Source organism: Neodiprion virginianus, chromosome 6 (assembly GCF_021901495.1).
Source record: "Neodiprion virginianus isolate iyNeoVirg1 chromosome 6, iyNeoVirg1.1, whole genome shotgun sequence".
Classification (NCBI taxonomy): domain Eukaryota; kingdom Metazoa; phylum Arthropoda; class Insecta; order Hymenoptera; family Diprionidae; genus Neodiprion; species Neodiprion virginianus.
The window spans coordinates 30,438,171-30,450,202 of NC_060882.1; the positions used below are offsets into that span (position 1 = coordinate 30,438,171).

The 12,032-nt window shown below is 40.8% G+C and overlaps 1 protein-coding gene across 5 annotated transcripts in view; it reads left to right on the plus strand.

The window, feature by feature from the left end:
* The window catches only part of LOC124307202 (uncharacterized protein CG43867), a 58,155-nt gene that overhangs the window by 9,185 nt on the left and 36,938 nt on the right, over nucleotides 1-12,032 (plus strand). For all 5 annotated transcript variants that reach the window (XM_046768653.1, XM_046768655.1, XM_046768659.1 and 2 more), the window contains exon 2: nucleotides 8,265-9,371. In XM_046768653.1, coding sequence (XP_046624609.1) covers nucleotides 8,535-9,371 — 837 coding nt within the window. In that variant the 5' untranslated portion in view covers nucleotides 8,265-8,534. The remainder of the gene's footprint in view (nucleotides 1-8,264; nucleotides 9,372-12,032) is intronic.

Below are 12,032 nucleotides of genomic sequence, written 5' to 3' on the forward strand. Positions count from 1 at the left end.
TTTTATGTGCATCGTTAAAAATTTATCAACACGCATAGGGCGATTTTCATTTGCAAGCAAACGGTGTTTCAAATCATTGAACTCCGCCTCTACTGCTGAAGAGGTAGCATTTATTTCGCCAAATCCAAACTTTGGAATCATTACGCCAGAATAAATTGGAAAGTAAGGTAACATGTACTTTATTTTTTGTGCCATTTCTGGGCAATAATATGGATTGATATCAATTCCGACTGATGATTTGCGTCCATCGTCCATGCATTCTTCAAAGAATTGATACGACCAAGAATGGATTGTTGAACCATCATGAACCCCACCGTCACTTTCATCTTCGATAGATTCTAACTCCTCCTGTGAGGTAACAACCTTTGTAGAGTCATCCGAATTGTACATATTGCCCACGTCCGGAGTTCCTTTTATATATTGGGAAATCAAAACACGTGATTCCTCAGCTAGACTGACAGCACCGGTTTGAGTATTGCCACAACCTTGACTGGTACAGAGGACAATAGCTGATTTTACTAACTGCCTGAAGCTGATAAAATCTGTAACTTTAGTGAGTAAGCACATAAACATTATATAAAATGTCTTTACCCTTGGGTGTAGAGAACCAAATATCTTCCAGCGCGCTATAAATGCTACGTAATGGGATATGTCTAATCTTAAAAAGCAGGCGGGTTTTTCTGTATCTTTGCCACTGACAACTTCTAGACATTTATTGAGGTAATCCCTCAAGTTCCTACAGTGACCAAAAGCTCTCGCTATTGCTCCCATCAGAGCCTTGTCGAAATCACAAACAACTTCACGGGGATTGGGGAAGTTGGATTTATGCGTGCTTCCTATTCGCATAATTTCGAGAAGCCAGTGTTGAATTGCGTTCGTGTGTTGTACAGCACTGAGCATTTGAAATACTGGCATTTTTGAGGTTGAGGTTTCACATACGATCTGATATAAGTATATATGTGGTGAAAGTTCACTGTTTGGTAGTTTTAATTTTTTAACGAGAGATCCAGTAGCATCTATAGAAATGCGATGGGGAAAAAGTACGTATGTTGCTATTTGCTCCAATGTCCAATAATGAACACAAAATGGATCGCATGCAACCGTGTGAATAACTCCCATATGAGTTTCATATTTCATTTTGCAAATATTTCCTATTGGATCAACTCCTTGACTCAGGCCTAAGATTTTATCTTTGTATTCTTGTTTCGCCTTTCGTAGCGTAGCGTTTTTTGGTAAATGCGGCGGTTCAGGATCACCAAATTCCATCAACAGGTCGGCTTCATTCCGACGCCAGACACATGGCAGTTGATTACCTTCGGTCAAAGTTTTGGAAACTACCGCTCGACGATGTCCTTTCAACTGACGTTTTTTAACATGTTTTACTGCTGGATCGAAATTTGTAACTGAACATTCCATGGTCACAGAAGACTGAGTAATAGGCTTGTTCACGACACAACCATCAAATGTGCAGCCACATTCTGCACATGACCCTGAAACAGTCAGATACATGCCAGTTTCTGAAGTTTTACAACGCTTAAAAGACATGGGGCATGTTAGCTTAGTTTCATCGTATAATGCGTAGAATAGTTCATCCGTCCAAATGCGTCTTTGTAAAGTACCATACTTCCTTTTACCACAAGATTTATCGGCATAAATAACATTTTCTATCGACATTTTCACCCAAGTCTTATACGGAAATTCGATTACAAACTCGTGTTTTTCTTTACTACCTAAACTGTTATCAGCAGATGTATCAGCGACTGATTCCTGTAATGATATGTCAGCTTCGATGCCATGAAACTGTAGGATTTTATCCAATATGTTGTATCGATTATTCTTTATCATCACATATATATATTTGTGCTGTATGGTGCGATTCATTTTGTCACTTATTTGCTTATAAATCAAATTACTCGGAACAGCGGGTGTTCCATGTGCATCGACGACATTTCTAAACTCAGGTGTTAATATCACATCCAGAAGACGTGGAACGTGTTGAGCCATGACGTGAAAATATCAACGCGATACAATCCAAGATTAGAAAAAAAATAAATAAATTGAAAAGAAGATCGACGATCGAATGCGATTGAAATAAGTGAATTTTGCTTAGGAGTAAGAATAACACGCAGGCGCAATATCCAGATCAGTGCAGTCTTTCGATGAAATGCGCCCTTGGACTGCCGAGTGCGGGGTGTCTACCGGGATGCGGTGTGATCGAACGATATGATGTGTGCTCCGACAGGCTTGTGCATTAATATTCGATTTGATAGATTCCGATACCATATAGAATGCGTGGCAGATTCACCGGTACCATGTCGACACTGGTGCACCACTTGGTTCTGATCTATCTATCGTCGCACTTTGCTTGCGGGCGAAGCAATTACGACTGCATTGGGCTGCGCCTCGCCGTGGTGGTTGTAGGAACTTTGTATGGAGTGGGCGCCCGGAACAGCTAGAGGTGCCGCAGAGCAATGCGGCGCCCTCCACTCGGCCACTGCCCGGGACGCACGCATATAGCCGCCGCTATATGCATACAAGAACTGGACAGGCGCTCGTACCTGCCCTTCTCGTGGCCAGTGTTGGGCAGCATCCAATTACTTTTTGTAATTAATTACATTTACTGTAATTTGTAAAGAAAAACAAAATCAATTACAAATTAAAAAAGTAATTTATTTGATTTTACGAGTTTATGAATCGACCCACTACATCGTGCTTCTAGGACAATATTCAGTACGACTAGAACAACCTGAAACAATCGAAAAAAGTTGGATTCTCTGAAAGTGGGGGGCTAGTCAAAAATTCTTTTTAACTTTTGGTAGGCCCGCTATTGAAGTTACGACTGGACCGTTTTGGAACAATGTTCAGTACAACGAAAACAACCTGGAACAATCGAAATAGTTGGATTCTTAAAAAGTTGGGGGCTAGTCAAAAATTCTTTTTGCCTTTTGGTAGGCCCGCTATTGAAGTTACGACTCGACCGTTTTGGAACAATGTTCAGTACAACGAGAACAACCTGGAACAATCGAAAAAATTTGGATTCTCGAAAAGTGGGGGGCTAGTCAAAAATTCTTTTTCCCTTTTGGTAGGCCCGCTATTGAACTTACGACTCGACTGTTTTGGAACAATGTTCAGTACAACGAGAACAACCTGGAACAATCGAAAAAAGTTAGATTCTCGAAAAGTGGGGGCTAGTCAAAAATTCTTTTTCCCTTTTGGTGGGCCCGCTATTGAACTTACGACTCGACCGTTTTGGAACAATGTTCAGTACAACGAGAACAACCCGGAACAATCGAAAAAAGTTATATTCTCGAAAAGTGGGGGCTAGTCAAAAATTCTTTTTCCCTTTTGGTAGGCCTGCTATTGAACTTACGACTTGACCGTTTTGGAACAATGTTCAGTACAACGAGAACAACCTGGAACAATCGAAAAAATTTGGATTCTCGAAAAGTGGGGGGCTAGTCAAAAATTCTTTTTCCCTTTTGGTAGGCCCGCTATTGAACTTACGACTCGACCGTTTTGGAACAATGTTCAGTTCAACGAGAACAACCCGGAACAATCGAAAAAAGTTGGATTCTCAAAAAGTGGGGGGCTAGTCAAAAATTCTTTTTCCCTTTTGGTAGGCCCGCTATTGAACTTACGACTCGACCGTTTTGGAACAATGTTCAGTACAACGAGAACAACCCGGAACAATCGAAAAAAGTTGGATTCTCAAAAAGTGGGGGGCTAGTCAAAAATTCTTTTTCCCTTTTGGTGGGCCCGCTATTGAACTTACGACTTCACTGTTTTGGAACATCGTTTAGAACAACTAGAACAAACCAGAACAACAAAAAAAAGTTTGATTTTTCAAAAGTGGGGGGCTCGGTCAAAAAACGGTTTTTAGCATTTTTCAAATGTGTTACACGAGTTATCAATATCAAGTTTTGGAACAATGTAGAACAAACTTAGAACAATCTGGAACAATTTTCGAAAATTCCGATTTCTCAAAATGGGGGGCTAACTTCACGTAGGTTGACTATACTGCTTACAGATATTTCCGTGGCAGGTGTTGTTGAGCCTGTTGCTCAACTCGTACTAACAAATTGCTACCAAAAAAATTATAGCTCAACCCAGTTGTATACGAAATATGGGAAGCTATATACCTTTTGCTAAGGATGTTTCACACTTCTGAATCTGATGACAAAGTTGATGTCAAAGTTTTATGTTCGAGGATTACATTTTCTGTGATGTGTTAAAGAATTTTATTACCATTTTTTAACCATTGATTTAATTTGTTTTATAAGCCTATTAATCGAATGGATATTATCGCCTTAAGAAATTATTCTGTCTCCTTGGTTAGATACATCTTCCGCCATGCTTGAATTCAATTTTTAGTTCGAACTGACTAAATTATGAAAACAAACGTATTTCATGGGTGAAGATGTTCACAAGTTGAGATTAGGTGAATTTAAGTGAATTTTGAGAAAGGTTAACTATTTCAATTTACAATGTATAGTTATTTATATGCCAAGTCCCAATGCGCCACCCGTACCAGATCATATACGTAATTTTTTGTACCGTCTACGTCTAAAACAAGCCATAAGGCTGGCAGGAACTGCTTGTCAGTCGTGTTTTGAGCACTAGTGCTTGAAGGACCACACTTTCAGAAGGAGGTGGTGCAAATTAGTTATTTTCGTGGTACATGCGCATAAAATAGGGATTTCTTGACGAGTGTAAAGTGCAGCACGAAACGAAGGCGAGTGCGAACTTATAGAAGTCAAGAAGTGCCCATTTCGCACATGCCGCAAATTCTATTTTCCGTGTGCTACCTCCTGTCAGAAACTACAAAGTAACCGAGTTGTTAACGGAGGTAGCGCGGAAAAGATATAATGAGTCAATGAACTTGCATGAGAAAAGTGAGTATATTCGGTAAGGGTAGTTGAACTGTGTCTTAGAAAAGATCAATATTTTTGTATCGGGAAAGCTGGGAATTAATTGTCAGGTAATTCGGTACTACGTGTAATACTATTGCCGCTAGGTACCCTTATGAACTCGTGAACCATTGACAAGCATTGACTTTTCCCCGGTCGGAGTTCATTCCCAAATGAAAAAAAAATTTCTCGCAATAAAAATTTTCTTATTGCGTAATTCAAACTATTTGATTCGGAAATATGAAAAATTTGGTACTAAGAATTTTTTTAGCCGCCATGGTATTTTCCAAAGAGAAAAATTCACGTAAACATTTTCTCATTCAATTTCTAACCTGCTGTTGTTGAGATAACGAGTAGAAGAAAGGAAGGAATATATGATGAGGAGGCAACAAGAAACGAAGAAGATCGTCGCGAGAAGAGTCGCGACTGCGAAGACAGTCATGGACATCAAAGGGCCGACTCGACCTCAGATGTCGGATGTCAGTGTTTAAAATTGGAGTCGGTGTTATTCCTAGCGAGCATTCATTTCCGGCCCGCTCCAATTTGTATAATTACTGTTTTCTCTCGTAACAACTTATATTATAGATACGGGGTATGTGTATCCAAAGGATCTTTTGCAACCTTGCTATGCATTAGCTATTATAACAATACAATACATCAACAATTAGATACACATCACTTAAATCGGACGACAATGGACCTCGTATTTTTTAAATCGATCGTAACCGTTTTCCGGATAGCATACGTAATAAGAATATGTACGTACTTTTTGTATTTCCGAAATAGTTTTGGTTGCGAGAATTGATAAATATTCACTTCTTCTGAAAAGTGAGCACTTCATCTAACTTAACAGATCCTATCTGCGGTTGTTCTGTTCATCATGCAACGGTAAATGAACGCTCATTTCGAAATGGAGAAAAGTGACTTTTATAAAAAAAACATATAAATTACCCAAAAGTTTTTGAAAGTTCGATTTTCGAAGCCTGTGGAGCGTACCTAAAGTGCCTCACATCCAAACAGTGCGGTAAAACAACGTTAGCGCATGCGCACAATTAAAATGATATATTTGACACTTTGGGGCTTTCAATGGCGCATGACCAATTTCGCACAATTCAATTTTACACACCGTTTCATTGAGCACAATTTACGTAACCGCAATTTTGCGTGCTGTCGGCGACGCCTTCGTAGCCTCCTGTAGCATTTTTCCCAATGAATTAGCCACGTTTAGGAACATAAAATGTTGTTTATTTTTCAAAGATCGAAACACTGACTATATATTGTTATAGAAGGAAGAGCTGTCCGTTACGTTTGCGCCATCTTAACTATAAGTATGCACATCAGCAGCGCGCATGCTTGAAAGTACGGCTAAATCCTTACTCGCGTCATCTATCAGATACAGTACACGTCCCCGATCAAATTTCCCTTCGCAGCTGTTCGTAAAAATAACGAGCGTCACACGTACAGATGGGCGATATGGAACCTGTGTGATTTACAGCGCCGCCTTGGTTCATGCTGCAAACTTCACACTCATCGGAAATCGTCACTTGTGCCACTATAGGTATACTATTTTGACGAGACGAAACATGATTGCTTTCTCGTTTCACGTATACCTTTCCAAAAGAAATTGTCCGTGTACGTATGTATAATTTGTATACACCTAGTTTGACATCTTACAAGAACTCTTACCAGAAATGGCATGAATTTTACGGAATCGCGATAGTCAATCATACCGTTTCTTTACTTTTGTGCTAAACGAAAATTTTTGGGCATATTTTATTCAGAATTTCATGTAAAATGTAGCTGCTATGCTCTTTCTAGCGTTCGAGGTCTGTGTACTCGGACATTTGGAGATATTTTCGTCCACATCGAAATCGAGTATCCCCTTAAGGTTGTCTGCACCTACAAACAGGAAACAGAGTTGACTGTATGGGTACAGTAATGTTCATTAATGCCTTATCTTTCCGGTTAACTTGTTCTCGATCCGAAGCAGCCGACGTGCAAAATTGGGATGCCAGCTGTATCACCAGTCATTGTCAGATAATTCCTATGGAATCGAACTCGCATTTTGTTTCAGACCGAAATCAAGTTAATCGGAAAGTTACATCACAAAGTTTCTTTCATAATAAATAATAGTGAGGTATGGATAACTCTGTATTCACAAAAGCATAGGGATTAAGCTTACGCGGCTGCATACGTGCAGACATTACAAATCTATAATCCATACAATTGATTGCATCGGATATTCTCTACGGTAAAATATTCGGTGATTTAAAAGCTAACAGAATACGGATGTAGCTGGATAATTTTTGAGCGCCCCCTAGACTCCCCTTGCTTCGATTTGTCGGCTTTAATTATGCAACTATCCTTAATATTCATCACACTGAATTCTACCTCACAGGAAAACATTGAGCACACATCAAATTGTCTGCTCGTCGGAAGAAAGAAGCTACCCGTATATCCTGAAAGCATAAAATCTTCGTTTCCGCTATATTGGTGCATTATATATCATTGAAAACTTGAAGTTCGAGGTCTCCAATCTATCTAATGTTCCAAACAAAGCAGTCATTGGCAAACGAACAAAATCCGAAATAATGTGCTCACATTGTCGTATTGCAAACTTATTCGAGTTCAGTTCTTTGTTATAGGCTCCGAGATAGAATATTCAAACGAGTATTGACGTGGTGGTAATCTCTGTATAATGTAATACATATATTATGTGATACATCTATATTTTAATTGCGTAACAGATCCATGTTTACTTGGTCGAGCATCCGTTTTCTTACCTACCCTCTTTTATTGTCTGCCTAAAAATAAATTTCCGAGGTGGCGGAGTGTGTTATTCCTCGGCAAAAAGTTTCGGCCGAGACGTACCCCAAAGTGAGCCCCCAAGAGTTACAGCTTGAATTTATTGTTAGTCATGGAAACAGACTGACACTCGACGGGCTCGAGTACAGTTAATATCCGAGAATCATCCTCGGTCTCATCGCTGCGCTACACACTGCGTACATCGTGTCGGGATATCTCTTAGAACACGCCAGGACGAGGAGCTACTTCCGTTGGCTTCGCGCGAACTTGTGTTAGACACGCTGCAATACAGAATTTTACCTCGCCGTGAGTCAAAAAAACATGTTTCAAGACAAATTATGCACGGAAGTCCGTGCGACATCAGCAACGATGATAATGCCGTGCGTATTATACATATGTCGGGCAATTCTAAGTTATATGCATATTTGTAATATTCGCTAATAGCACAACTTCATAAGACCTCCAAAATTATTAAAATTCTTACCAGAGAGAGATTTTTCGAGTAAAAGCCGAGACGTCATGTTATATAAGAATGTGATATTTTTGTTCCAGGCCGTATTGAAACAGAGACAAAAATGCTGATCGCCAGAACGAAGCTGGAATATAAATGCTCAGGAATAATGGAGTTTTGTGGATTACCAACGATAGTCTGTCGTGTAAAGGTTCTGCGAGGTGGAAATGTCGGGGTGTTTGGTTTGGCAATTTGATTATCTATATCCAGAAACGAACGGTCAGCATGCTGCAGGAGAAAATTCCTTAATGAAGAAAATTGGTGCTACGGTGCGACGTTGAGAGTGTTCATCTCGGACCGTTTAATTAAGTATGGACGAAATCCGTGGTTCACAACCGGTACGACGCCTGTCACAAATTTTGGACCCGATCGCAAGATTAGCGTCCGACTTTGGTTCGAATTCGGCACCATGTAGCCCGCGTCTTGGGGCCCGGCACGACTGCAGCTCGCAATCGTCAATCGATAATAATCGAGGTGTCGCCAGCGGAGCCGACAGTCCCCGATTACTGCCCCGACGCACCCGGCAAGGACCAACACCCCCACCGAGGCCGCAAAACAGTCCTGTTCATTTGAGAGATTCGCCCTACGTCAACGTTCCAAGCTTGCTGTTCAAAAAGGACAAGAAATTTACGGATACCGCCAAGACCGCGGGGTATGTCGAGCTAAAGGACAAGTCAAAGAGTAATCCGCTGTACAACTTGACGTCGGAGTCGAGCGGCTACGTCGAGTACACCGACAAACGTACCTTCGGGGCGCAAACCGATTTCGGGCCGACAAGTTTTGAAAACAAGGCCCATGAGATACAAAACTTGAACAGAGGTCGCTCGCCCTTTGACTCCGGACCATCGAGACACTTCGAAAGGACCTACTCCTTTTCCGGACGATCCGAAACTGGGTCGACCCACTTGCAGACGACGGCTCAGCCGCGGCTCCATTTTGCCGCGGAGAATCGTCTATTTGCTGAACGCGCTGAGCCAAAGAAGGATAAACCAGAAGTGAGGCCTGGTTACGGGGCTTCCAAGAGCTTCGATGGTTACACCAGTACAGCGGAGGAGCTTAACTGGCAGGAGAGATGCCTTGAACTGCAGCTCGAACTTCACCGGAGCAGGAGCCAGGCAACCAGAGTGCGGGACATGCTTCGGGACAAGGTAAGTCAAGGGAGATAGCGAAGAGGATTATATCAGTATTGTACTTGTAAGAAATCCTACCCGTCACTCCTCTTCCTCCCGAAGACTGTAGTCTATTGCCTATGCATGATAAAAATACCTGCAGTTGCATTGCGGAACATTGTTACGCATGCGCGCCCGCAATAATTCGGAGACGGATAATTTTTACAGAGGTACGACTCGGGATAACGCTAAACGCATGGCAACTGTTTTACCGACAGGATTTGACGTACTACATACCTAAACCTGTATGCAAAACAGGCGAATTTTGAAATGTGCTAAATCGTAATCGATCTTTTCTAAAACAAAAAAACAAAAACATAAAACAACGTCATTACGAACACGTACTAGATAGGAGGAAGGCGTATCAGTGTACTAGATTTCCCTAAATCCTACTAGATCTTGTACAATTGTAATAGACTGAGAATACCGTGGCGTGGTCTGTGCACCGAGCTGAAGCTGTAATTAGAAAGAGAGAGCAACAGGTGGAGCCGGTCTTCTCTGTTCCACGATCGAACGAGTGGAGAGCAACCCCCAAGCGGGGAGGTATACTTGTATAAGTCCATGTGTTTCCCCTGCCAAGTTACCGATTAGAGTGAGAGGTCCGGCTCCATCCGTTGCTCTCTCATTCTATTCACGGTTTCACCGCGGTGCACAGACCGCGCGGTCTATCTCCCTCTATAAGTCTATGGGCTGGCTAGTGATGGCATTGCCAACGTAGTCGACTTGTGTGTACACTTGGGGACAATGAATCTGATTGTGAGACGGTTAATTTTTTACATTAGGCGGTTATGTTGGCAACACAGAGACCCCTACAGCGCATTAGTCGGCCGAGCGCGAAACGAAATCAATCTCAATGAACATAACATAACCCATGACCGTCGAATCTAACCTTAGAATACCGCGGGGATAGGTTCATAAAGTTAGCAACCGAAGTCAATATAATCGACTGGAAGTAGTTTATTTCGTTTGCGCGTGGCTTGAATATGAAAAATATCACTCGCTCTCGTTTGCGCGTTCACTCGTTTTTGAGAAAAATGCAAATAAAGTCAGGGTGGTGAAACTCAGCACCCGGTTTTTGAAAATGGTATTATGCGAAAGACTCGTTGAATTTCGGATATATTGTCGTGTCAATTGTTTGCGCGTCGTTTGCGCAAGCAGCACCGCGAAGTAATTAGGCACAAAATATCAAAATTACCAGTAAAAGAATTATTTTTTCTAGTTTACCATATTAGCCACCAGAATAAATTATTGCGCATGCGCCGAGAGCGGTTCAATTCCGTACGTTCCAGATTCCAACCAGATAGAGCGTCACTAATGTGGTAAATAGCTGAACCAATGCGTTTCAATTACATTGAATTCTTTAAATCGTTCACGTGGTTTGCGCGTCGCCTAAACCTGAAAAATATCACAATAATCCGTTTGCGCGTTCGCGCGGTGTTCAGAAAAAGTGGAACGAACATCGGGTGCTGACTTTTAGTACCTGTAATCTTCAAATATCGACCGCATATGAACCCAGTTTGGAAAATTGTAGGCACTTCGTCGCTAGAATTGTTTGCGCAAACAGGGCCCGCAACAATTATCCAGGAAATAACAAAGTTGGTGTTTTAATGCAGAGCAAAGATAAGTTACATAGAGGGGCTAAAAAATTCAGCACATGTTCAGCACCCGTTGATATTATTGTCATGTATTCGGCAGAATTGCGCATGTCTCAACATCAACGCGCTGAGTACTGGCCAAATGGAGGAGTGTGGACCTAACCCATAAATATCGTGACAAAAATTTGATTTTATTATCAAACGGATTCATTAACAATACAACTAGTATCCAAACAATGTAACAATGTGGTTCACGTAATAGCATCTGAAATAGATGCAAGGATGTTGATGACTGCTGTTGTCTCTTCAAAACACGTTAGACGGAATGTATACATGTAGATTCTTGTCACATTAATATGTACTCACTGTTAGCGTACCCCGGATTTTCATAAATTACGGTCTTTTTACTTTTCATTTAACTGTACTCCAAGAAAAAAAAAATACGAAAAACGTGATTGTTATCAATTGCGGTATGATTTTTTCATTTAAAGCTCAAACTTCACGGTTTTGTGAGGCTGGACATCTTTTTTTAAATATAAATTCCAATCAAAAACATTGTTTTCTTTTATTTTTACAAATTATGCCGTTCGATTTATAGTGGGGTCACATCTCATTCTTTTTTTTTTTTTCTCAATTTGAAATTTCGTTCTGCACAATAAGGCTTCTGTATCAGATCAGGCAGGAAGATTTCGTTAAATTTTGACTCCCTCTGGAACTCGTTCACTTAATTTTACGGCTAACCTATTTCGAAGACTAAGGATTATTTTTCACAAAATTTTTACGAGTTGAATTCTGCTATCAATATTAAATAATCTGTCCATGTCGCGATATTTTTCCTACTAGGAAAATACACAATTAGTCGAAAGGTCAGATTTTTTTTGTACTTAAATCTAAATTGATGAGCATTTCTTCAGAAAAGAAAAAGCACGGATTGTTATTTATTTATCTGAAGCTGAATTTGGGGCGGGGGGGGGGGGGGGTTGCAAGGGAAATGATTGAATTTGTGTATGTGTATATGTATGTATTAGAGTATACATCACATGCA